This window comes from Numenius arquata, chromosome 1, assembly GCF_964106895.1.
Source record: "Numenius arquata chromosome 1, bNumArq3.hap1.1, whole genome shotgun sequence".
NCBI lineage: Eukaryota > Metazoa > Chordata > Aves > Charadriiformes > Scolopacidae > Numenius > Numenius arquata.
Genome location: NC_133576.1, coordinates 118,510,200 through 118,535,245, shown reverse-complemented (window position 1 = coordinate 118,535,245; position 25,046 = coordinate 118,510,200). Strand labels below are relative to the sequence as shown.

General features: G+C 37.0%; 1 protein-coding gene across 1 annotated transcript in view; it reads left to right on the top strand.

Moving 5' to 3' along the window:
* The window catches only part of PAN3 (poly(A) specific ribonuclease subunit PAN3), an 86,654-nt gene that overhangs the window by 5,061 nt on the left and 56,547 nt on the right, over positions 1–25,046 (top strand). Inside the window, exons 2-6 of the mRNA XM_074151014.1 lie at positions 1,040–1,180; positions 8,224–8,345; positions 18,687–18,753; positions 20,482–20,552; positions 22,739–22,801. Of these exons, the coding sequence (XP_074007115.1) occupies positions 1,040–1,180; positions 8,224–8,345; positions 18,687–18,753; positions 20,482–20,552; positions 22,739–22,801 (464 nt within the window). The remainder of the gene's footprint in view (positions 1–1,039; positions 1,181–8,223; positions 8,346–18,686; positions 18,754–20,481; positions 20,553–22,738; positions 22,802–25,046) is intronic.

Genomic DNA, 25,046 nt, shown 5'->3' with positions numbered 1-25,046 from the left:
CAGTTATCTCAAACTTTTAAATATAAATGTAGTTGCAGTATATCAAAACCTGGTCACTTTTCCCTGGATTTGTTTCTTCTTTGCTTGTATGCAGAAAAATAGGTATTATAGTAAAGGTGTATGGCTGAGAATTCCTTTTCCAAACCTCTTTGTACTTTTTGCAAGTGATACCATATTAGTTGTTGTATATCTCGGTTTTCTTTTTAGAGAGATGTTTTCCCTTTTAGTTGTCCTGATGCCTGTTCCAGAAGTTGATAGATGATACAATTTTCGTCTCATTTTGCTCTGAATATTTTTAAGGAATGGGGAGACAATTCTGAGAATCGAAGAGACGTTTGGGACATTTGGAGATGGTTAGAGACAATTGAGAATTGACGACTAAAAACAATAACCAGTTAGAGATGCATGGCAGAAAATGAAAATTACTGATTTCACTTAATCGCTTTTTGTCTCATATGTCAACTGCAGAAATCAGGAAATTATAGACATGGATTTTCTTTCTGCTTTTATGTGTTTCATGTGGAAATGAAATGGGGAGAAAAATTATTGGGGGGAGCTAATGCAAAAAAAGGAGGGAAGGAAAAATTTGTCAATCTGCAAAGTTATATGGGACTTGGAAGGGGCAGTTTTAGCTTATGAAACTTTCAAAAACCCCCATGCTATTAATGGGCTTTGAAACTTATTGTATCTGTTTATATACTTTGTGGGTTTTCCTTATTGTATGGGAAATCATTCAAAGTCCAGGTATTCCACAGGAATTGCAGATACCTGAGGAGTGCTGGTAATTATTTGTTTCTGGTAGGGTACCACACTGTGTTGGGTATTGAAAAATGTAAAGAAAGCACTATTACTGTTGTAATTGTTTTTCTGCTTCAAAGGCAAAGATGAAAAGGAGTGTGTGTGTGGGATAGAGAGTTTGCTCATATAATGTAATTATGTTTTATCTTAATAATTTGAAGTTTTGATAATGTTTTTTAAGATACAGAGCATCCCCATTTAGTTTTTCTCTAGCAGGTATTAGATAACTGATTTTTTGTAGGTATCACTGTAGGAGTGGGCCTTCAGGAAGGATTTGAATGCCCAGAGAATAGTGACCTTGGGGACCAGCTCAGAAAGAGTTCCATGTGTAAGGAACCACCTAGAAGCAAATTTAGACTGCTGCGGGAAAAGTGGACAAATGGTAAGTGAGGGTGGGGTGATAAACACAGGCAGAAGCACTTCTGTAGAACCTCAAAAGCAGAAAAAATAATCTTGGTCATGAGGCAGCTGATGGAAAGGGGGTCAGTGGAGGGATTTAGATAGTAAGCTGGTATTTTCCTGATCTGTTGCTTTCTAGTAAAGATGTAATGTATTACATTGCCAGAAAAAAATGATGTGGTGAATTACTGTTTATTGGAGATGAGTTGGAATAGATCATGCTCTGTGTGTGTGCCTGTGTGTGTTCATTCCATGAGTCTTTCAGGAGTTAAAAAAGTTCTGATTATGTGATTGTTTTGTTTGATATTCAAAGATACTTCACGCTTAGAATGTATTTGTATTTTTTTAGTTTGCTTCCTAACAACTTTTATTCCTGACTTTTTTTTTTTTTTTCCCCTTAATTTGAGACTAGAGATTTAGAAACAATGTACAGATATACAAAAGTGAGAGTAGAGACACGTATTGTACAAGTTGTTGTCAGCTTGGTTATGTGATATGCAGTTCCCGTAGTCTGTGGGTAGGTTCCCTCAACTTCAGTTGATCTAATGCTGATGCAACTGGCAGGAAGACCTTTCCTTTCTTTTATGCGTTCTCTCCCACTGCTGTGAAAAATGTCCTAACATTTTGTTTAGATTATCTGCACACATTCTGTACAACTATTTATATATTAAAAAGTTGTAGGTACAGAGAGGCTATTAAAAATAGAAGCTTAAACATGTGCTTTGAAAAAATTAGTGCGGTTTATTGAATAACTTGATGCGATGTATGAGGAATTGTGAAAAGTTTTGAAGAGGGTTAACTCTGGAAGCTATGATATTAAGTAATTGCATTACTTTGAATTGCTGTTTCTGATAACAGAGTAGTTCTGATGACTCTTTTGAAAAAAGTATCAATTTTAATTTGTGTTATCACTGTGCTTTTGGACTTGGTCCATAACGAGGAGTCCTGCTGCTCTAGACTGTACCAAGATTTTTACAGAGCAAAAGGATGGCAACTATCGCTTTTTTCAGTCTTTATCAGATGCTTGCATGATATGTGAGATAAATTTAAAAAAAAAAAAGACAGCCCAGTCATTTAATATCATGGTAAAGATTGCTATTTTCCTTTGCTTGCCCATGAATATCTCATCGCCTAGTGGGAGTGTTTGTAAATAAGGCAGCATTTCCCAAACTGTTTTGCTTCCTGTCTGCTTTTCAGCCAACTTGGTTCATTTGTGCTGTCTGCCCTCCAACTGCACTCTCTGTCACGGCATCTGAACCCAGGCGTGCGCTTTTACTTTTGCCTCTCGTGCCTGGGGGTGTATTTGTATTTCTCCTTCTTTGTCTGTTGTCTCTAGTTCAGTGATTCCTAGTTCATGTTTCAAAAACATTGCATTAAATGCGAGAGGCACAAAACCACAAGAGAATCCACTTTTCCCTAGCAAGTTGCAACAGTAGTGGGAGTGAAGAGAAAGTTACAGTGAGATGCACATTGTACTATTCATAGTGCCTGTGAACTGTTACAGAGGTGTACAGGTGAGGCTAGCACCTCAAGCACATGATCATTTCCTGATACAAACACGTCAGTATAAAACAAAGTGGGACAAGCATAAGCTGCTCTGACACCTCTGTGCTTCTGGGAGACTAAAAGGACAGAAATCTTAAAACGACTTGCCATAGATAGGCTTTGTATAAAAGTTTTATTGTTCCTGTCTCAATATTAGGATAGCTATCTCTGTGTAAAATTCCACCGGAGATATGGCACTGTAGTTTTTACTGCTTTGTATCTAGCTGAGATAACACCTTGTCCTTTGTATGCACATGTATGCAATGAGCCTGTGCTTCAGTTTACCAAGCTGCGTTGAGGTGAAAAGTGCCTGCGCTGTTGCTGTGCTGGAAGTTTATACCAAGATTACCTCTCTCTCTCTATATATATATATATATTTTCTTTTTCCCAGCACAAAAATAATTGTAGTACAGTTTTTTAAGCAGTGGTGATAGTAAAATGAATTATTTCAATCCGTGTTTTATTACCTCAGAAGAAATGTTTAAATCGTTGTTTTGAAAACTATGTCAACAAACATCTGTTGTGATCTTACTTTAGCCCGCTCATTTGTGGGGCAATATATCACGTTATGGTAAAGGATCCTTTTTTATATTAAGAACAGTTTCTGAGATGATCAGTGCTGATACTAAGTTAATGAAAGAAGCAGTATAGGATATTACAGTATTTGTTTACTGTTTAGTAAAATGTTAGAATGAAAATATGAGAAACGCTATGTTTCAGATGTTGTTGGTATTAGTGTTAGTATTCAGATAATGATAGTATTAGAAAAGACAAGCATTAAACTAAAACCAGCTGAAACCCACCAGTTCTGTTGAAGCATGTGTGTTGAGTTCATCACAGCAGTACTCAAACACTTAAGCTGTGATGAGATCCTTTGTTCCTAAAAAATGTATTTGTAATAAGTAAGGCAAAAATAACTTACATGGTTTTTGTTTTTTGTTTTTTTTTTTTTTTTTTTTTTTTTCCCTCTCTGCTGCCTGTATCTGACGGGAAGCCTACTCGCTGCTAAAATTCTGTGGGAGAAGAATTATATAAGAAGATATTTATTTTTAATTGCAGTTGTCACATTAAGCTGCAGTGTTACTCACCAAGCAAAAATTATTAGATAATGTGTGTATAAAAAGTAGAAAACTTCTTCTGAATTTCTCAAGATGTTTTATTTAATTTCTTTCCAGAATTGCTGGAATGTAACTTCTGGCTTTAATATTGATGGAATTTAGAAATTTCTTATTGTTTTCACATATGTACTTACGTAACGTGTTAGCTTTTTTTTTTTTCCCCCCACTGGATTTCTAGCTGTTCCCTTGCATATCCATCTTTTCTTCTCAGACCTGCCTAGTCAACCTTTTTACTTTTAAAAGGAAGTTGTTACTTCTCTCCAAGGAAGAGCCTGTTGAAAATATATACAACTGCAATGCATGGATAATACTGTTGTCCTTTGACAAAAATAGCCAATTCAAGACTTTCCTAAAATTGTGTAAACTTGCTTACATATAGTTACAATCAATGGTTTAAAAGAGAAAAGGCATAAGCGTAAGGAAGTTTTCTATTTGTCATTCTAATAGCACTGTGTCCAGAGTGTTTGAAAGTGTACGCTTGCAATTGTTGTAAAGGAAAGATTTGGACAGACAAATTGAATGCAGGGTCTGATGTAAATTAGTATACACATCAAAATAAAAACTATATAAGGACTAAGATCTCCTTTTTCCAGTTTAGACTTCTTTTTGTTTTGTTTTTTAATACCACACTGCTTGTCCGGTGAAGTGTGCCCACTTCTGAAGACCTCCTCCTATGGATTGCTTATGATAAATAACTTTTTTCATGCTCTGAACTACTGTGGTCTTCCAGAAGCAAGTGAGAATTTATGATTTGCCAAATGTTTGGCAGAAGGAGGATAAAAGCCTTCTACTTCTCATGGAGAGGGCCAGGTGCCAAATACAGTAAAACTGCTTTGGCTGTTTAGGTATTTGCTGAGCTTTCATCACTGTAACAGCTGAATGTCCCTTCTTTGAACACGAATGGTGTGTAGAGTGAACACTCTTGTTTCATTCTATAGGAAATGCAGGAATTACTTGTTTTCCTTCTACCTATGTTAAGCTGCGTCTTTTAATTTTCATGTTTGTTACTACAGGGAAGTTAGTTTAAGGAAGCTGGTGTTGAGTTTTCTCTTGAAAGCAATAGTTGTACTTAGCACTTCTGGAGCATTCTGTTCTAAATGTCAGCTACTGCCAAGAAAACTGTCCTCTGCTCCGGGGAGCTTACCTCTGGTGGTTTGCTTTTGATTGTTCCTGCAGAGTATGTTTTCTTGTGGTCTTGGTCCCTTAGCTAGAGGTGTTTATAGACCATTTAGAAGAAGACAATAAAACCCTCATAGTTGAAAGTCACCCTGAAGTGGCTATGGTTAGTGCAGCAGGTGGAACACCAGTAGAATTCAGTGGTACGATGGTGAATGAGCACTGGAGTACAGCAATTTGTGGTAAAACCACAAGGATTGGCATAGCCAAACCATCACTTCAGTAGAGAGATTGTCTTCATACAGATAGAAAATGTTCTGGACTAGCTTTTGCTATCTGGAGTGCCCAGTTAGGTATCAGTGTGCCAGTAGAAAGCCTAAATTGTAGCTTTGAGCACCTTTAATTGGTTTGGACTGGCTAACCTAGAAAATACTAGCAGTGAAAAGGCAGCAGTGTTGGAGCAGTGTCAAAGATCAACTTTGTGGTTTCCAGCAGCGTCTTCAGCCTTGCTCGGCTCTGGGGTTGCGACCCAAAGCCTGGTCCTGCTTTCAGCTTGAGGTGCCTGACGCTGAGGGTGCTTCAGCCAGAGTGGGAGCAGAGAACCTTGCGCTGTTTTTGGGCCCTGGCAAGGCTACCTGCATCGGCTCCAGTGCTTTGGGTAACTGCAGGTGTACCAGCTGTCTTGAGTTACTGGTGGTCAGCTCTGGGGTTTCTTCAGGCAGAGGGGTCTTTTTGCATGCCTTGCTGCTGAGTGTGGTGAAGCTTGAAAGCTTTCACTTGCCTCTTTCCAGTTTTAAGAATTTTGTGCATTAACTGTATCTCTCCAACAGAGAAATGAAGGTATGTCAACTCCATGAAATGAATCCTTATGTCAACTCCAGCGTAGTGAGGAGAAGTGGAAAGAATTGGTTGTTTCTTAATTCTTTAACAGAGGCTGGAGAATTTGAAAGCTGATGGTGTTGCTTGCTAGTTTGTTAAAAAATGAGTAGAATCTGGAGTTTCTGACAGAAGTATAAGATGAAATAGCAGATATACTGCTGAAATTGTATAGCGTACCTTGAAATGACAGTAGTTCCTGGAAATTAAACAGTTTTTTTTTTGGTCTTTCACTGTCAGGACATAGCATAAAACAGCAGCAGTTTTTTATAATGGCTGAAATGCAGGCAGAGAAAGCTATATTGGAAATGCATTTTTAAAATAAATAACAAACACAGTGTAAACCTTGAATAATTTATGGATGAACTAGAGTGAAACTACTATTCATAATTAAGCATGGGTTTGCTATAATTTGGTTTTCTTGTATGAACAAGTGCTAGTATTTTTCATGATGCCAGAAAATGGTTGTGTTAAAATACTAACCTTCACAGTGTGAGTTGGGGACTGACTGTAGCAGATAGGATGAGGCAGTAATTGGCATTACCGCAGACATTAATTTTTTCTCTGATACAATAATTCGACCATAAAATAATTTTCTTAGGCTTTTGAATGTAGATTTCCCAAATGAAGGCAAGAGAAGGACAGATGTTTAAAAGGCAAAGCAAAAAACTTTGTCTTGTTTCAGGAATGTAGCAAGATGACTTCTGAGGTTTCTATGTGGCTACTCCTTTGAAATTATGAAGGAGGATCTAGGGTGTGGATAGTGGGGATGAGTTTTATTTTCCTATTCTTTTAGCTAACTTATAAAACAACCCCAATAATCGTGTTGCAATTCATTAGTAATTAGTATCGTTAAAGTTCCTTAGGTGTCTACGTCAAACCTGCAGAGCATACAAATAATGTTCTGGATTTGGCAGCAATACTTTAAGAATCTTTTTCGCTTGCAAAGCTGGTCTGTATTGCAACTGGAGTATTTGGTTTATTTGTGGTGTTGGTGTTACCCTGGTTGGCCAGTTCATGTAGCCCCAGTCTCAGGGAGTGCAGCTGGGCAGTGTTTCCATTTGTCTGTAGTACGGGTGTTGCTAGTCATTCTCCTCTTCCAGCTCTTCCCATGATTTCATTTGGCTGTACTTTTTTGTTGTTTCCTGTGTCTACAGCATGGAAATAGCTCAACAGGTTATGCAGTCTCTTTTGGAGGGAAAATTCCCGTTCTGATGAAATTTGAGGGGTTATAATCTGCATTCCTTTAGCTCTGCCACAGAGTTGCATTTTATTTCCTTTGAGGATTAGCATCAGGAAGTTGTTTCCTGGTGTCACTGGCTGGCTGCAAGTCCTCTCAGGAGGTCAAGTCGGATAGTTTGGTACAGGATGTTCTTCTGAGTTGGATGTGTGCCTTCCTACCTTGGAGCTACCAATTACTCATGCCTGTTGGCTTGCAGTGGCCTGGCCATACTGATTAGTGTCTTTATAATTTGCTGTGGGTGTTTTTGTGGAAGCTTAATTTGAACTGCAGCTTGTATACCATTGTAAACTCCGTTTTGGTTTTTTTTTTTTGGGTTGTTATCAAAGTAGTACCTGTTTGACTGTTATGTGCTAATTATGACTGCTTCTTGTTGTTCTCTGTAGTCTCGTAGTATTGAATTAATTTATTTGTGGTTAAAGTACTGTGCTTGTATGTCAGGACACTTTTTTGTAGACAAGGGATTAATTTCTTCTTCTAGCACTCACTTTGCTTTCAGTCCAAAAGGGTTTTTTGGCCACATTTCATAAAATTGTTGCCACTTTATGAAGTATGAGATAATAAAAATAGTCTTATGCTCTTAAGGAAACTTAAAATTTTTGTGCTTTATGTAGAAGGAATTGAGGTAGTTTTAAATGTATGTTTTCTGTCTGTTACCCTTTAAGAGAACCAGTACATTCAGTTAAAAACCTATTTGATAGATACATGTCCAAGATGAGTATGCAGGAATATAGGCTTTCTTAAAATAAGTTTGTCTTCTAGGTTTTTTTTAGTTGATTTATTTTCTTTCTAATATATTTACTTGCCTTGTTATTCTTGTTTCCAAAGTTCAAACTCCTCATTGTGTCTGTCAATGCTTTTCACTTTTTGGCCTCTTTCTGCATTTGTGCTGTAACTTCATGCTGCATATGCTGTCCGTTAGCAGCCTCTTTCATGAAGTTTCCTTTTCCTTCTGTGCACTAATGTTTTTAAGTTGTTTTGCTGAGTAAATGGGTTTGAAACAGTGTTACTAACCTTTTCCCATTGTACCCCTTTGCCAAAAAAAAAAAAAAGGTAATTAGGAGATGTACTAGCAAATAAACGAATGGAGAACTAAATTTTTTATGAAACTTTTTTTTTTTTTTCTTTTAGTTCCCGGAATAGATGGCGGTGGGTTAGCTGATGCTAGCCTCACAGATTCCTACTTTAGCACCAGCTTCATTGGCGTTAATGGATTTGGAAATCCCGCTGAAACAAAGTATCCCATGATGCAGGTAATAGCAATGAATTGTATAATGTTTCATTAGTTTTGACTGGCCTTCCACCAAGAAGGGTAAACTGCTCCACAGGCAGGAAAAATGGGGCCTTCTGACATGCGTTGTCTTCTAGGATAGACAAAGTATCTACTCACTTAATTCTTGCAAAGAGGAATGAAACAATATCATTGCTTTAAAATTAGTCTATTTTTGTTGGTACTTATCTGAGCTGTTGCATTGGGCTTTGCCAAATATATTATCTGTGTTCCTAGATTTCTTTTTAGGCTTACAGCTAATTTTGATAGCTTTTTCCTAAATATATAAAAATTAGATTTTGAAACATTTCAAAGATCAAAAGTCACTGAAGCAAAATGTGAACTGTCAAACCTGTGAATTACAAAGCCAAAAATTCAGAATTTGTAAACTCAGTCTCTGTTGGCATTCGGTGATGTTGAATTCACATTTAAATCTTCTGAAATGTTTTCTTGTATTTAGAGTGTACTGTAGATGTTGGCATAGGAACTCCTGTGAAGTGAAATTTATTGTGTAGGTAATAGTATGCAAAATTTACAGCAAAAGGCTGTCATATTTTAAACCTAAATGAGTATCTTTTTAATTAACACATGAAGTACTATAATAACTCCCTCAGACTGTTATGCTTTTTAAAAGCTGAAAAGAAGGTGGGTCTCTCCCTGTACTCAGAGGTTTAACAAACCAGTTTCTGGTAAATGAAAGAGAGCACAAGTCCAACAGTTCACACTGAGTCCTGACAACAACTCTCTTCTTTTATATCAAGGAAACTCTCCTTGTGAGCTTACTTTGATCTCAATTGTGGCTGTATTATGGATTGAAAAATAACTCAGCAAAAGGTGGGAATTAATTAGGTGTGTTCCCTTTTTATTTATTTTTTCTTTTTTTACTGCATGTTTTCAAGAAGGCTGGATTTTTTCATTCAACAGAACTGCAAAACTATGGAAATGTTTACTCAGTGATGCATGGTTTAAAAAGAAAAATTTTAACCTCTGATCCCAAAGTGTACTATTGAAGCTGGAATAGTACTTGGAAGATTATTGCTTTACAGTATGTACAGTTACAAGTTTTGGTATCACTGAGATCACATTTTATCCTTTTAGTGCGAAGTCATTATGTTTTGTGTCCTTGAACTGTGTTCTACAGCAACACTGGTGTCTTTCTAAACACAAATTTTTAATTAGAACTATTTCTTCTAGAGAGACAATAAGGCATGCATCTAACAGGAATAGTCATAGGATTTTTAAATACTTTACTAATGCCTATGAGATTACAGCCAAGGCATTGTGCTTCTCTTTGACAAAAGAGAAGAAATTGATGTGCCTCTTACCCATTGGAGGCTAAGGAAAATTACTGCTGAAGAAGGATTTCATTAGTGTTGAGAAAGTGCATACAGGTATTAAGCTATAGTTTAAAAAGCATTCTTATATTGATTTTCTTTTTCTTTTGAATAATGTAGTTTAAATTTTTGTTTGTGTAGGTAAAGCTCATAACACTGTCTGTTTTGATTGTGTGTCAGCTTCTAAATTAAGTTCATACTGACAAAGTTTAGCCACTTGGAATAAGGTTTCCCATGTAAGTCAGCCCTTTGGAGAACAAGGCAAGGGAAAAATCTTAGTGACTTTTACTTTAAATAATATTAATGCTTTATGGTTCGGAATGGAGAATTTAGATCTGATAGGTTTCTGGTTGTGTCAAGAATATACCTTTTGCTCTGTCTATGAAAATTTGCCCAGATTCTGTCACTTGATTAAACCTTTGCAAAGCTGGTTTATATAGACCCACTGGAGACTTCCTAGATGTTAGATAATTTCCCAAAGATATAGTCTACATTGGCATGTTCCAGCTTGAGTACATTCTTGCATTTACAACTCTGGCCTAATCTAGGCCTTGCCTGAACTCCGAGCAGGAATGCTGATCTGCTTCATTTCCTTTTCTTCCACTTCAGACTGAAGCAGCAGGGAAATGGATCTGTGTTTACTGAAAGCGGGAGCTGCATCTGTGTTCATTGGAGCAGAAAGGTGTATAAGGGAAAAAAGACATGTTGTGGGCTTAGAGAAACTGAGCTGAAGATAAGTGAATAAGGAACTACAAAAGACTGAGCAGAGGGACTGGAGCTGGGATGTGACATTAGTGGGACACTTGGAGAATGGAGACTGGAATTGCACAAGTGAAATGCACAGAAATTGGGATAAAGAAACAAGTTGGCATAATGCAAAGCTGGAGCAAAGTAGGGTGGAGAGAACAAATCCATGTGCCTATTTCTCTCTAGGTCCTTGAATCAAGCTATGGAAAGATAATGGAAATTTAGTGTAGTACTATTGATGAAACATCAGAATTCTTCTGTAAAATACCTCATTAGCCTCTCAGTTTGGCTTTTGCGAATGAAAGCACCAGTTCCGTCTGTGAGTTACTTAGTCATCTATGGTGGATCTGTGTAGTTCGCAAATAGATGCATCAGTGGTGCAATACAAGGAAACTTTTTCAGCTTGTTTTTTAAAAATGGGAATTGCATAAACATACAAGTGAACACACAACTAGAAAAACACTAGTAAGATACAGTGGGATGTTAAGAAGTGTTAAGTTTAGGTTGCTCATGCAGCCTTAAGGTTATATATTAAGTTGTATTCCTCATAACATTGTATAATTTTTTCAGTAGGACTTATTCAGGACACAAGATGCATGGTGCATGCATAATGAACATCCATTTGGTAGCTGATTAAGTGTTAATCTTATGGTTCCATGCCATGTTAATCTTATGGTTCCTGTATGCTGTTCACATCTTTCTTTTGAAGACTGTTTGTTGGCAGTGGGCTTTCCTGTACAGGTTACCATTATTGTATTTGACTCTGTGGAATACTTCCCTTATGAAAGAAGAAAGTAGTCTGCATTTTATAGAGGCATGGGAATAAAAAGGATGGCAATTAAACAATCCACCCCCCCCCACCCCCCCCCACCCAGTGCTGGCAAACAAGAGTCCCCAGAGTTTTTTAAATTAACCTGTATGGCTGGAAGGTGAGACACAGAGTTAATGACCACCTGTAGAAAGCTTGGTTCAAATTGCTTAACTGGCCTCAATCTAGAAAAGATAGTAATAGAGTCAGTCTCTTCAGAGTAATGCTCCTTTTCTTTTACCATGAGATAATCTTTCTGCAGTCCATGCTTTATTTACCTTCCGACATAATCATCGGGGATTCAATAGATGAGTCTTCTTGACTGTACCTAATTAATCTCCAGAACGTATTTGTCATGTGCATTTTGTTGAAAAGAGTATGTGATTGTATTTATTGGGGTTATCATAACTCATAGATGACGGAGCCAAATTGCCTAAAGCAAAGCTATGTACAAGTTTTGCAATCATCATGTTTTTGTGTGTAGTATGTCATCAGTGCTATGGTGTTAAGTAAGCAGCAAAAGGAATGAAAGTAAAAGCGGATTGTGTCATGATGAATTGGGGAGGGGATGTGCGTCTTTCATCATAAGTAATGTAGGTGACCAGCGGTCAGCACTTCTGCAGAATGGATATTTCTGACTCTGAGATTTCATTTGTATTTGCTGAATAATATTTTATGAGCTCTAGAACATCTCATTAGAGTTGGATTAGTGGTAAAGATGCATTTAATGGCAATGCTCAGTTGGCAGTGGGGAAAAAGAGTAAAAATCCTTGCTACAGTTTGGAAGAGGCAGGATTTTTGAAGTGGCCATGGCTCTAATTCTTATTTGTTTTCCTCTTTGAAAAATATCGCTTTGCCTCATCCTTCCACTCCTCCTACCTCAAAGGCCTTTGCTGTTAGCGAACCTTTCATTGTTCCCTGTTGGCCTCTTCTGTTGTTACTAACTAGTTTCCTATTGATTAATAGTCTCCTGTCCTCATTGGTTTGCATTTTCCCATAACAGTTTTGTTTCATGTGCCTGTTCTTGCTTGAATCTGCGTGTGCTTTCATGTACTACATCAGCAGTATTGGCTTCCAGCTTATCAAAGCATGTATTTTCTGGTCTTCCCCATCTCTAACTAATAACATGAGCAGGCCTGTGCAACACATGGCCCACAGGCTGTATGCTGTCCCCAAAGCTGTTCTTTTTCTTTTTGGTGTAGCAGCAGTAGCCAAGAGACAGTCAGAGGTGTGGTTCAAGAAGCAGCTCATTGTTTTTGGCTTTCCCAGCAGTGAGAAGGCAGGAGTTGGCTGGCCAGGATGCCTCTGATGCTTGGCCCTTTGCTCAGTCACTCTGCGTGTGCCACTTGGCTGGCTGGTGTCTGTGTTCCTCTGGCATTAGGGCTTGACTAACTCAAGGTATAATCAAAGATACAGGTGGTGTGGGAAGGAGCTTTAGCAGTATGATGTTGGGATGGTAAAAGGATATGTGAATATCTGGGGGAATTTGTAGCAAGATTAGACAGAGGAGTACCTTGAAGTTAAAATGTCTAATATCATATCAGAATTGAGAAATTTGGTTGTATGAGCATAAAACAGTAGAAGGTGTCTTCATGTATGTTACTTCACAGAAATCCAGTTTCCCTTATTTTGACAGGATGAGATTTATAACCACATGACTTCCATTGGACTGCAGGTTGTGTATAAAGTAAGAACCAAAGAATCACAACTTTTCAATTAATCACTCTAATCAAAATAGAGAAGGACCTAACAGTTTTCTGTATTAAAGTTGGCAAGGCCAAGCAGTGGAGAAGAATTGGTCTTGCTTGCTTTCACCATGTTAATGTTGGTATACTAAGTGTTCTTCAAAAGCTTGAGAAGTAGAGACCGTGCTCACTTCAAAGCCTTGCAGCTGAATAAACACAAAGACCTTTGTTCCCATTGCTGCATCTGCCAAGAGTTGAGTAATAAAACTCTTCTTATAGCACAGAAGCTTGTAAATGTCTTCAATTTTTAACTGTTGAGAACTGAGTGGAACTACAGGCGTGCTATTTTAAATATAAAATTATGCAGTTGTTTACATAAGGCTCTCTGAAGAAATCCAGTTGCTTAAGTTCAAACAGTTGTGAGTGGGACATGCTGTAGATGGTGCCAAATACGTTGTCAAAGAAAAGTTTTGGATTGTTTAGAAAGGAAAGCAGAAGGTATCACCCTTTGTACGTCACAGAATATGACAACTAAACAATGATTTGTTTGGTTGTGATAATCTCATTCTCTTGCAGGATGACTTCTTTTATAGTTCAATTAACATTATTCTAAAAATTACAAAGAAATATTCTGAAATATAGTTCCAGCAGAGCAGTATTAAGATGAAGAGTTTAGCTTGTGACATACTACAAAATATTTTGAGATAACATACTTGGCACAGGAACAAACCTGAGGAAAGTGCTTATTTTCTTGGGGTTAGGTCAGGGAATATGGAGACAAAGGGAACAAATGCCATCTGTTATGTATTTTGGGGAAAAGGAAGAGATAGAGAACAAAGTAAAAACCCTCAGTTAAGGTACGTCTTGTAATATAAGCTGTGTAAAATTAGATGTAATTGTGAGTAGCAAAGCTTTATTCATACTGTATCTTGATGAGAATTTTGTAAAGAATTTTGCAACTATATACTTTAGTGGAGGGAGATGAAAGCAAAGCAGTCTTAAGTGCAGCCGTAATTTTGGGTTTCACTACTGAACATTGATGGGTGGAGGCAAGGTGGTGTATACCTCTAGAAGGTGGGACTATTTCTTGTAACACTTCTCTTCCTAGCATACTGCACCCAGGAAGTATTGAAAAGAAGGTAAATGGTGTCCTGGGCTGCATTAGGTAAAGCATTGCTAACAAGTCAAGGGAGGTGATCTTTCCCCGCTGCTCAGCACTGGTGAAGTCACACCTGGAGTGCTGAGCTTCTCAGTACATGAGAGACATACATGGATGTACTGGAGAGAGTCAACAATGGGCCTTGAAGATGATAAGGGGACTGGAGCATCTCTTCTGTGAGGAAACGCTGAGAGAGGTGGGGCTGTTCAGCCTGGAAAAGAGAAGGCTCAGGGAATCTTATCCATGTACATAAGTACCTGAAGGGAGGGTGCAAAGAGGATGGAGTCAGGCGCCCTTCAGTGGTACCCAGTGACAGGACCAGAGGCAACAGTCACAAACTGAAACATGGGAGGTTCCCTCTGAACATCAGGAAACGGACTTTTCACTGTGTGGGTGACTGAGCACTGTCACAGGTCACCCAGCGAAGTGGTGGAGTCTCTATCCTTGGAGATAATCAAAAGCTGTCTGGACATGGTCCTGGGCAACCAGGTCTAGTTGGCTTTGTTTGGGCGGGTGAGCTGGACTAGTTGGCCAGAGGTCCCTTCCCACCTCAACCCCTCTGTGAGTCTGTGAGAAGTGTCTAATCCTCAAAACTATTATTAAAACAGCAACCTAATATGGAAATTATTTTTATGGTGATGCTGTTGATCTGTTGTCAGTGTTGTCTTAAAGTCTGTGTGAAAATCATACTTTTTTTAAAAAGACCTTAACTTGCAGTGGTTCCGAAAAGGAAGTGTTAGTATGCAATAGACTGTCCTACATCTAGGTAAGGTAATGATTCACTTTGACAAAAGTTTCATTTTTGATACAGTACCAGTTCACACAGACTTTTCCTAAGAGGAGGTGAGTTACTTTAATTCTAGTGCTTGAAGAAAAAGTAAAAACTTCTGAACAAGCATATTCCCCTCCTGTAACTTAATTGCTTGAATGTTCAGGAATTAACACAGTATTCTGAAAAACTTTATTTCTCAGTTTTCCCATGAGATTAAAGAGCCTGTCTTTTGTTACTGGTGGAAGGTTCAACAGTGGAAGAACTCGAAGCTGAAGCCTCAGGTTAAATCCTTGGACAGGGATGAATGTGACAGTTTTGTTCTGCTGTAGCTTTCTTTTGAGATGTGAACAGAATCAACTTTTTAATGCCTTTAAAGGGAGAGGGGCAGGATGTATGCCAGTCAGCCTAGTTGAATTTTAACTAGAGCTTAAAGAACCTCAATAAATCATAGCAATCAGCAAGCAAAGAAAAGGAGTTTATATGGAACTGAGTGATATTGGTGTGGCCCTTGCTTATGACAAAGTTGTCTTTCTATATTAACTTCCATATGGTGAAAGTCATGATGTACTAGAAAAAGTCTGAAGCTCTCAAACGTGTGTGCCTGCCTTGCCTTGCAGGCTTAATAGGAATGAACAATTTGTTTTCTTCTCTTGTTGCTCTTACCTTTCTGGAGCTTTCATCTTTTGGGCTTGTAGTTCTTCTGATTGCATTCTTCTTGAAATTGAATTTGTATGAAAAATAGTTGAACACCATTAGAAGAGATTGAGAATTGTAATTTAAAATCAAAACTGCCTTCTGGAAAACACAAATAACAAATAGTACATGTATTTTCTTTTCTTTTTTTTTTTTTTTTTTTTTTTTTTTTTAAGACATTTTCATCCTGACTTGGTAAAAATCAGATACTGGAATGGCCTTCATTAAGACTAAATGCTTTTGGGTGTGCTAGAAATTTTAGTATTAAACCAGTTTAAAAATCCTTTACTGATTACATGCAGGACTTCTATGAATAATATTAAGGTAACAAGGTTGTGGATGTATAATAGAAGTGAGCAAAATGAAAAATTCATGAAAACGAGTGGTGAAGGGGAGGTTTTTAACCTCATTCAAGGTATAGCCAACAAGCAGTTAAAGCAAGAGCTGCCCAAGATCAGCGAAAGAAGCTTTGGTTCTTGAGAATCCTGGTTCATGTAAAATACATTTGCACCTTGAACAAGACTTGACGTAGTAAAAGCACAGTTGATGTTTATAGGCTTTGTTAGCTCTGTGCTTTCAGAATCCTGAACAATGTGTTTGGTTGCAATCGGTCTTGTGCACATATATGTTTTGGTTTTGGTAATCGTACCAGCACTGATTTTCATCATTGTGGTCACCTATTCATGTTGTAAGTCTGTTGAATGAATGCTTAACTCCTGTACTTGAAGAGGTAGAACATTGGTGGCATGAAAGTGCTTGGTTCCAATTTTAAGCCATGTGCTTAACCGTCTTTGCTACCAACCCAGATCTCAATATCATGTTTATCCCCATTCTGACTGACTGTTAAATTTTGCATTGAAATTAGTATGAAAATATGAATGATATAAATAGACATTAACACTATTTTTATCCACTCCTGGACAAATTTTGTGCATATCTGAAAGGTTCCCTTTGGGAAATTTCTTCCTAAACCATTTCTTCTTAGAAGGATCAGTGTGGATGTATTGAATGCTAAAAAAAAGAAATAAAATCACGTAATAGGTATGGTTTTCAAATATTTATGAAAAACTATTTAACTTTTCTCCATTGCTTAATCAAGAAGGGAATATGATGTATAAATAGTTCAGCTACTATAATCCAGAAATAATTTCTTTTAATGTATTCTTATTTCCATGATGGTGGAGAGTAGCATGAGCATCCTTGAACTTGGGCAAGATTGTTAACTTAGTATGCATTTCCCAAAGTGTTACCTTGTTTTCTAGAAATAAGTAAACTTTGTTTTACTAGAGGTTTCCCTTTTGTTTAAAGAATTAATTGTTACGTGCTAACCTTTTAGTGAGAGTAACATTGTGTCAGTTCAGTATATTTAGGAACATCAGACACCTGGCATCAAAATAAAGAGCATATAGCAATCAGCTTTCATCATTTAGGTCTTGAAAAAGCTGAAGGTTTACGTGGTATTTACATGTGTACATATATTACACATATTGTTCTAGGACATCTCCATGTGCTATAGTTCTGCATCATATAGTACTATGTACTCATACTGAGTGAAGAGTTGTATCAGAGAAGCCTGAATGATTGTAGAAAGTTTGGTGTAGCAACAGAGCACAGATAATGGAAATAATGCATGGAGGAATAAAGCATTGAGGGATTGAGCATGTTGTTGAGAGGGCAACATTTGAAGATACCTGCTGAAGTACTTAAATTTTACCAAAACTTTCTTCAAGTTACTTTTCTAACAGTGCGGGCTACTTTTTTATTTTCTTTTTTTTTTTACAACTGCTTTCTGCATAAAAACTACTTCACACAATCTGTTTGTTCTTTTAGATGCAAGCATTAAAAGCTGCAACTTCTGATGAAGTCAGTGGTAGTATGAAAACCACAAATGTTGAGAAACTCGAATTGCAGTAGATTTACAGTTCTACCATGCTTCTGTTGGTTCTCCTCTGTTTTTATCAAATTTACTCCAGAATATTGATCTTTCTGGTCAAGAAATAGACAAAAAGGCATTGAAGTATAACAGCTTCTTGCCCTCTGCCCCCAATGCTGAGATTGGCTGTGGAAAAATGTGAGCATAAAGAGCAACTCCAGTGACCAGTTTTGAGTCTTAGTCTGTGTCTAGACTACTAAATTAAATATGCCTGGAAACTTTCCTTGATGCTTAGGGCCAGCTGGCACAAAATGGCCTGTTTGTGGTGGTATACACTCACCCGGTAAAGCAGAGGCTGCATGCAAACTGTCTATTTGAAGGGATCTCAAAACTTTTCACCACTGAATAGCGCTTGGAAATTGGCCAGGAGACTCCTGGTTGATGTGGGCCAAGAACATGCCAGGGAATATTTTAACAAATTACTGGTCGTCTCTCTCAGCGATGGAGAAATGCTTCCTGACCTTGCCTTGCTTTTCTTTTCTTCTCGCACCTTTTCTCCTTGGGAGGCTGGTCAAAGAAAATAATAATAAGCATAAGTAAGAAGAGGCTCTTAAATGCCTCTGTTAAAGCAGTGCCTCAGTCCAGTTTATTGCTAGCCCATATCTCTAGAAGAAAGCAGGAGAAGCAGGTGGAGCCTAGGAGGAATGTTGAGAGGGTTTCAGATATCCTGCTGGCTTACAAAAATCGTGTGATTTTTGCTGAAATCTCTCAAAAGGTTCTTTCTGTTTTTTAAACGAATCTATCAAATGCTATACCCATTTGAGTATTTTTCATTGGAAAAGTTTCATGTTATGATGATAGCATATAATAAAGGGAGGAGTTGTTTCAAGAGTACAGTGTGAAAGAGTGTTTAAAGGAGATAAGCAATTGGCTTATCTAACATTTTGACAACATACAGAAGGAGAACCATAGGTTTGGTAGACCCTCCCAAGTTAGAAGAAATTAATGAAGATAGTGTTTTGTTTCGATATGCAGTAATTTTTGGGTTGCATTACTCTAGTGCAAAATGCTTTATTTTACTAAATGTTTTTGTCAGTTACAAACCACTGTCTGCTCTGAGTATTTACTAAACGGAGAGTGAGCACAGGTTTCATAGTGTGTTCTTAAAACTTTCTAAATGTCGTCCCTAATGACAGCACTTAGTGTTTTATAGCTTTATTTTAGGTGTACACTTTTGTCTTTTGTTTTTGCAGAGAATGACAAATAGCAGCAGCTCCCCTAGCCTTCTCAATGACAGTGCCAAGCAGTATGCAGGCCATGGTAAGTACTTTTAAAGTAATATGTATAAGTATGTTTGAGAATTTAAGAAATTTACTTTGTTAAAACTGAGACTTAAAGGAACTTTTTTGCTCCTCTGATTTGATTTGAGATGCAGTAGAACTTTATTTTTTAATGATTTTGTGTGATAACTTGTAATCCAAAGCTGAAGTCGTAAATTTTCAGCCTTCTCTTTGCTCCAGTGGGAGGGGAAAAAAAAAATTAAATCATTATTGGACTTGTTGCTTCAAGTGAAATGCTAGTTTGGATATCCACTGTAAAACACTGATAGCTTAAATAAACATTTATGTTGCTCCACAGTAGTATCCCTTTTTATTGTGGTTTTCAAGTAAGTTATTGTGTGGAATGAATGCATAGGTCTTTATTCTTAAATTTAGGCTCTATGGGTTTTGTGAAATGTATCACATAACTGATGATTTTAATAGATACTAAGTTTTGTCTTATAAGCAGTACTTTACATCTTATATTTTTTTTCCCTGATATTGGGAACATGGTTTTCAACCAAACAAAGTGTCTCCATAGTGCAGGCCAACATACTCGTTAAATTACTGTGGAGGGTGTATTGAACTTCTGTAAGGCGCTTTCAGAATTGCTTTCCACATTATAACAGGCATTGCAGATTATTTCAGCTATAGCTGTCAAGCTAACTTCTTTAAAGAAGAGGATACTACTCCCTTATGGCAAGGACATACATTTAAAACGTATTTCTGCTCTAAAAATTGCTGTGTAAATGATGTTCTAGAAATCCATTTGCATGTCTGACCCTGCAGCTAGTCTGCTTAGTAAGAAGGGTTATTTTTTGAGCATGGTAGTAACTACTATAAAATTAACTTGCTTGAAAGTTGAAATTTGTTGAGTTTATTTTTTTCCTCCTCCTGGTTCATTTCCAGTAGTTTTTGTGATTAATTCTACTTCTTTTGTCCCACTGAACAATTAGCTATTCAAGGCAGTGGAGGTCTCCAGTTTTAAATGCAGTCAGAGTTTGTCTGTGACAGGCCAAATAGTGATGGTGATGCATGCGAAGGAGAGAAACCAGACTGACTTTTGGAAACCAGTTTAAATTCTGTTGTTTCTCAGGTCCTTTCCTTCCCCCCTACTCCCTAAGCTGTGCTTCACTTGTAGAATTACTCCTCTAAGAAGTATTGATTAATTGAAGAAAGTGTTTCATCAAAACACCAACGTTTACAGCTAGCAGATATCTGCTAATTTGATGTCTCTGCCCATGGACTTTGGAGTTTTAAGTTGGATCTGTGATTGTTACTCAGTTTTTGGTGCTTCAACTCTGTAAGGGATGCTTAGGGATGAAGAAAAAGCAATAAAAAGCTACTAATAGAATGTGGACTTTTGCTGCCTTTAGTTCTGATCTAAATTTATGGAGAACAGTGACAGGACAAGTAAGATCCACATCATTATTTGTAAGACTGTGCTAACAGAAGATTACTAATTTCAGGTAACTGGAGAAAGAAGGCTTTGAAATGTTAGATGGACATTATGTAATGACAACAGCAATTAAACTTACTAACTTCTGCTAATGAGCTCCATTTCAATTGAGCAGTTACACAGAACCTAATAAATGCCATGGTTTTTAGCTGTGTGGTTGCTAAACTTAGTTTTGTCAAAAGGATTTTTTTCCATACAGAACTAAGTTAAAAACGTGAAATTTCTCTTTAATAATAGAGGTATATAACATGTTTTACATTCTTTTTACAGATCCACTAACTTCACCAAATTCATCCTTGTTTAATGACTTTGCTGCCCTCAGCGTGTCTCAAAGGAGGAAGGTAGGCAACAACTAAATCTTAAGTAGCATATTTGTATATGAGTTGGCAGGGAAGAAGATCTGGAATAACTTGAAATACTAGGTGAAATAAGGATGATTCTTCTAACGTTACTAGACTTATTTTACTGTCACTGCCGATGTAAATAAGATTTTACTACTTCATTTTTGCTACACCAGATCAGACTGCTGCTGCTATTAAGAAATATTCCAAGCACTTGTAAACTGAAGTTTATAAGAATGCTTTGAATATGAAAATTAGGACATAGCTCATTGAATTTGAAAACAAATTATTTTTATTGTACTGAGGCACAAGACAAGCCACCTGCAAGCCTTCATGGCAACAAGTTCTGAATACAATAAGAATCATTCCCCCATTTATTTCTCCTATAGCGTGAAAGTAATTCTTACAGTTTGAAACGCATTTAGTTAGAAAGACACTCTATAATATTGTTGGGAGGCTAGGGTTTGGGATTTTTTTCCCCTCTTATTTGTATTGAGAAATCTTTCTTTTGCTGAGGGCTAAACAGCTTCTCTAAACACCTTTGACCTGCGCCAACACAGATTGAGGTGTTTTCCAATTAAACACAGATGCAGTGGCTGGAATAAGAGACAGAAGTTTGGTTACACCAGAGTTCCCTCTCATTTTTGTGAACTGTGGCTTATCAAAAAAGACATTATCTTGTCCCAATGAGTTACCAAATTTTACTTTCACTGATGACTTTCATGTTTTACTACTTTTCTTATTAGGCTCATGATCCTGAACTTTCCTGTAGTGGATAATGCATTGTCTTGAAAGCACGCTACATCAGCGAGCTTGTGACTTTTCACAGAGCTTCATTTCTGTGTTGGCAATTGGGAGTTCTGTATTGTTCCTGCAGGTGAAGATTGAGCTTAAAGATAATTACTTTAGTTGCCCCATCAGACTAATGTTCCTTGAAATGTAATGCTGTTGTAGTCTGTTAACTTCCGAATATTATGATGTATCCAAACTACATGGAATCTCTGAATTGCCCTTTTCCTTAATGCCAGAATAGTTCACTGGAAAGTTGGATATAAACAATTATAAATGTGTTGTGTATCCACTCACTGAGGATAGTAAGAATGAAAATAAGCATGCATTCCTTTTTGACATTCACACACACACACACACATATATATATCTGTATGTGCATGTGTGTGTCCTTATGTATATAAACTACATGCACCAAAGAAAATGAACTATCATACAGAAGTATTTCCAGAGTGATCACTGTCTCTAATACTAAAAATTACTTCAAAGTTAATTAAACAGTACAAACTGGAAACAAACAAAGTAATGTTTGAGTGTAAAGCTCAAACAAGTCAAAGCTCCGGAGTCTTTTCTGCCTTGGTCCCCTTTTTTTCCCCAAGAAAAAAAATCAGCAAATTAAGCCACTTCCTGCTAAAATAGTATCAAGAGAAAGACTTATCTGTGAAACTGATTGACTTGGATTTTTTACAATTAATATTTCAGACATAACTGGCATTAGCTTTGCATATCAATAATTTACCATTTATTTTGACTGCTATTTTGTAATGTATGTTTGTATAAAAGGTTGTTAAATAATACTAGTAACGGGGAATTTTCATGTAATATTACTTGAGCTGCCTAAAATTTAGGCATCCAGGCTCCCTCTATAGTCAGTAGAGAGAGATGAGCAGCTTAAAGGAACATTCAGCTCACAGTGAGAAAAGTATTTTGGAAAAGACTAGATATCAGTGACTGTTCTAAGTGGATAAAAATTGATGGCTAAAGTTATGAGAAAGTAATCACAATTCTGTGACTGACTGACATTGCAGATAGTAGTGGCTGTAGTATCTTACTATTAGTATTTTTTGAGTACAGTATTCAAATTGTATTAAGTAATTTCCTCAAAAGCACAAAATGCTTGAGTGCCAGGTATTTAAAAACTTGTGTGATTTCCTCCCACCCCAGTAACTGGGGTTTATTTAGAACTTGAGCAATGTGATTTATCCGGCCAATGCTTGATGCCTGCATAGATACAACACAGCTAGCCTTCTAGAAGTGCATGCTTCTGTTCATTGACTCTAAAGGGAGCCTTGGTGACGAGCTCAAATGTAGGTCTTTACAACATCTGCTATTTGAAAAAAAAATTTCAATTTTCTTGCTAAGAGCCCAGGGCTAAGGTTCTGTTTGTTCTGAACTAGCTGGCAAAACCAGCATTTCCTTCGTTTATCACTGACTTGGAGGACAGATATAATACAGTCTTGGTAAGTGAATGAAGAGCAATCGCTTTCCTTTACAAATTAAAATTGTGATATTTTAACTATTTAGAACTATTAAGTTATTTACAACTATGTAAAAACTGCATGTTTGTATTTTGTAAAACCATGAATAGTTTCTGTAAAAGCATGTAATATGTAGCTGTGTCAAGCAAGGAAGTTAAGTTTATTCATCTTTATTGTCTGTGGATATTGCTAATGATGTTATCTTGGCAGCCCTTTAACAATGGGCAAGCCATATGGGTGTAAATATTTGATATCAGTAAAATATTAAAGATAAGTCTTGATGATTGTAATTCTGAATATCCTTGCTTTTTAATTAGACAGCATTTTGAAACTAGTTAGTGTGACTAGGCTATTTAAGTTGCTTATGATTATTTTGATGTTTAAAGATACTCTACTTTTTGTTTTATAAGTAAACATAGTCCTTGTATTTTTATGAACATTCTCGAGGTTATTTTTTCTGTTTAGAAGTTATTAAACTGCATTTCAATTTTAGATTTCAGGAAAGCTAAGATTACTATTTAAAGACATTTTTATAGGATACTTAAAATGAAATCAAAGGAGCTAAGTATTTCTGTAGATGGAGCCTTGGTGGAGGTTCTGTCAACTGTAAAACCTTCTGGATTTACTGTCCGGTTGTTGTAACTCCACATGCAGTAAGACAAGCAACCTTAAAGTGAATTTCCTATAAGAGATTTTCAGGTAAGTATTAATCTACAATGCACAAATAGGATTTGTGAAGCATGGAACAAAGCTAGAGTTAGTAATAGACTAACCCTCTTTCCTGAGAATAATGATGTCACACTTACTTCATTTTTTCTTCAAATACATGTTATGCTTGTTAAAAATAGGGTGGCATTCTGAACTTGAACTTCTTGGGTGTTTTTTCCTAAATTGGCTTTAGCCATTATCTAGGAAAGTGTTCCTCTCTAAACCCTGAAATGATCTGGCTGGAAAACTCCTTGTGTTCGTTGTGGTGGTTCTGGTAAACAGTTCATAAAAACACATGCAATATAACTAATCAGAATCTGTTGCCAAGGGAATGACAGTTTAATGCACTAAAAAGAAAATATATGATGAAACTTTTGTTTAAATTTGTTCTGAGACTGTTGCCACCAATCCAGGCTAGAGAGTCCCCCTGCTTGTCACTGGTCAGCCTTACAGGATAGCGAATAGCATTGCTTTTACATTTTGTCTTTTCATACCTTCAATCCTCATGAAAAATGAACTCTTCTGAAAAGTTCTTAACATTGGTTTATTTCCATTTCATTTTTCAATTGTTCGGCCATGCCTAGAGGAGGGCCATTAAGGTGAGAACCGCTGTTAATCCACAGCCTGCCAGGAGTGAACCAACTGCTGTAGTGAACAACTATCAATACAATCTTAATGCTGTTTCGTATGTACTTTGAAGAAATATTTTTTTTTTTTTTTTTTTTTTTAAGAACACCTTCCATTGGGTTTAAGTGAGTAAAAGCCAGGACCAAAAGACTCTAAACTAGATTAGAATGGAAAGTATAGGAGAGATTATTTGGACTGAAGTTAACCCAGAACAGAGTGCTGCTCTTTAGTGCTCGCTATGGAGATCTACAGCAAATGAGAGTGGAGAGTAGACTTCTTTAATTCATGTACATGGATCAGCAGTAGTAAATGTGCAGAGAAAATGTTATTGAAACAAAAGACTGCCTGTGAGCCTACTCTGTGTAACTGCAAGCTTTTTAATGAGTACAAGGAGAGTTTCCCCTCTCATTCTAAAAGAAACCAATAATGCTAACTTTAGGTCCTGTGGAAACCAAATTCTTAAGACCTAAATTATTGCTAGTTAATTTGTGAGTGTCCTGTCATCTATCTAGTTTTGTTACCTGTTAGGAAGCTGTATTTCTCTCCAGTTTCCTGTCTCCAGCTCTGTCTTGACACCTCTGATACGTGATCTTTATATTGCTCATGGTGTTCATTGAAAAGCCATGTGTGCTGGGTTTGGTCTTGCTATATTTACCTTTAATGAAAATGTACTGAGACAGTTGTTTCATGTTTCACAGCCTCCTGAATACCATCTCAGAAGCATGAATTATCTTCTGAGAAGTTGAGAGGTCATTTCCAAACAGCACATCACGTTGCTGTGTTGTAAACTGCAGAATTATGGCTGCACAGAATTTATAATGTACCTGGGCTAAATTTATATTTCAAACCTGAAATTTTCCTTCTGGGATTATACAGCCCTACTGCAATAATA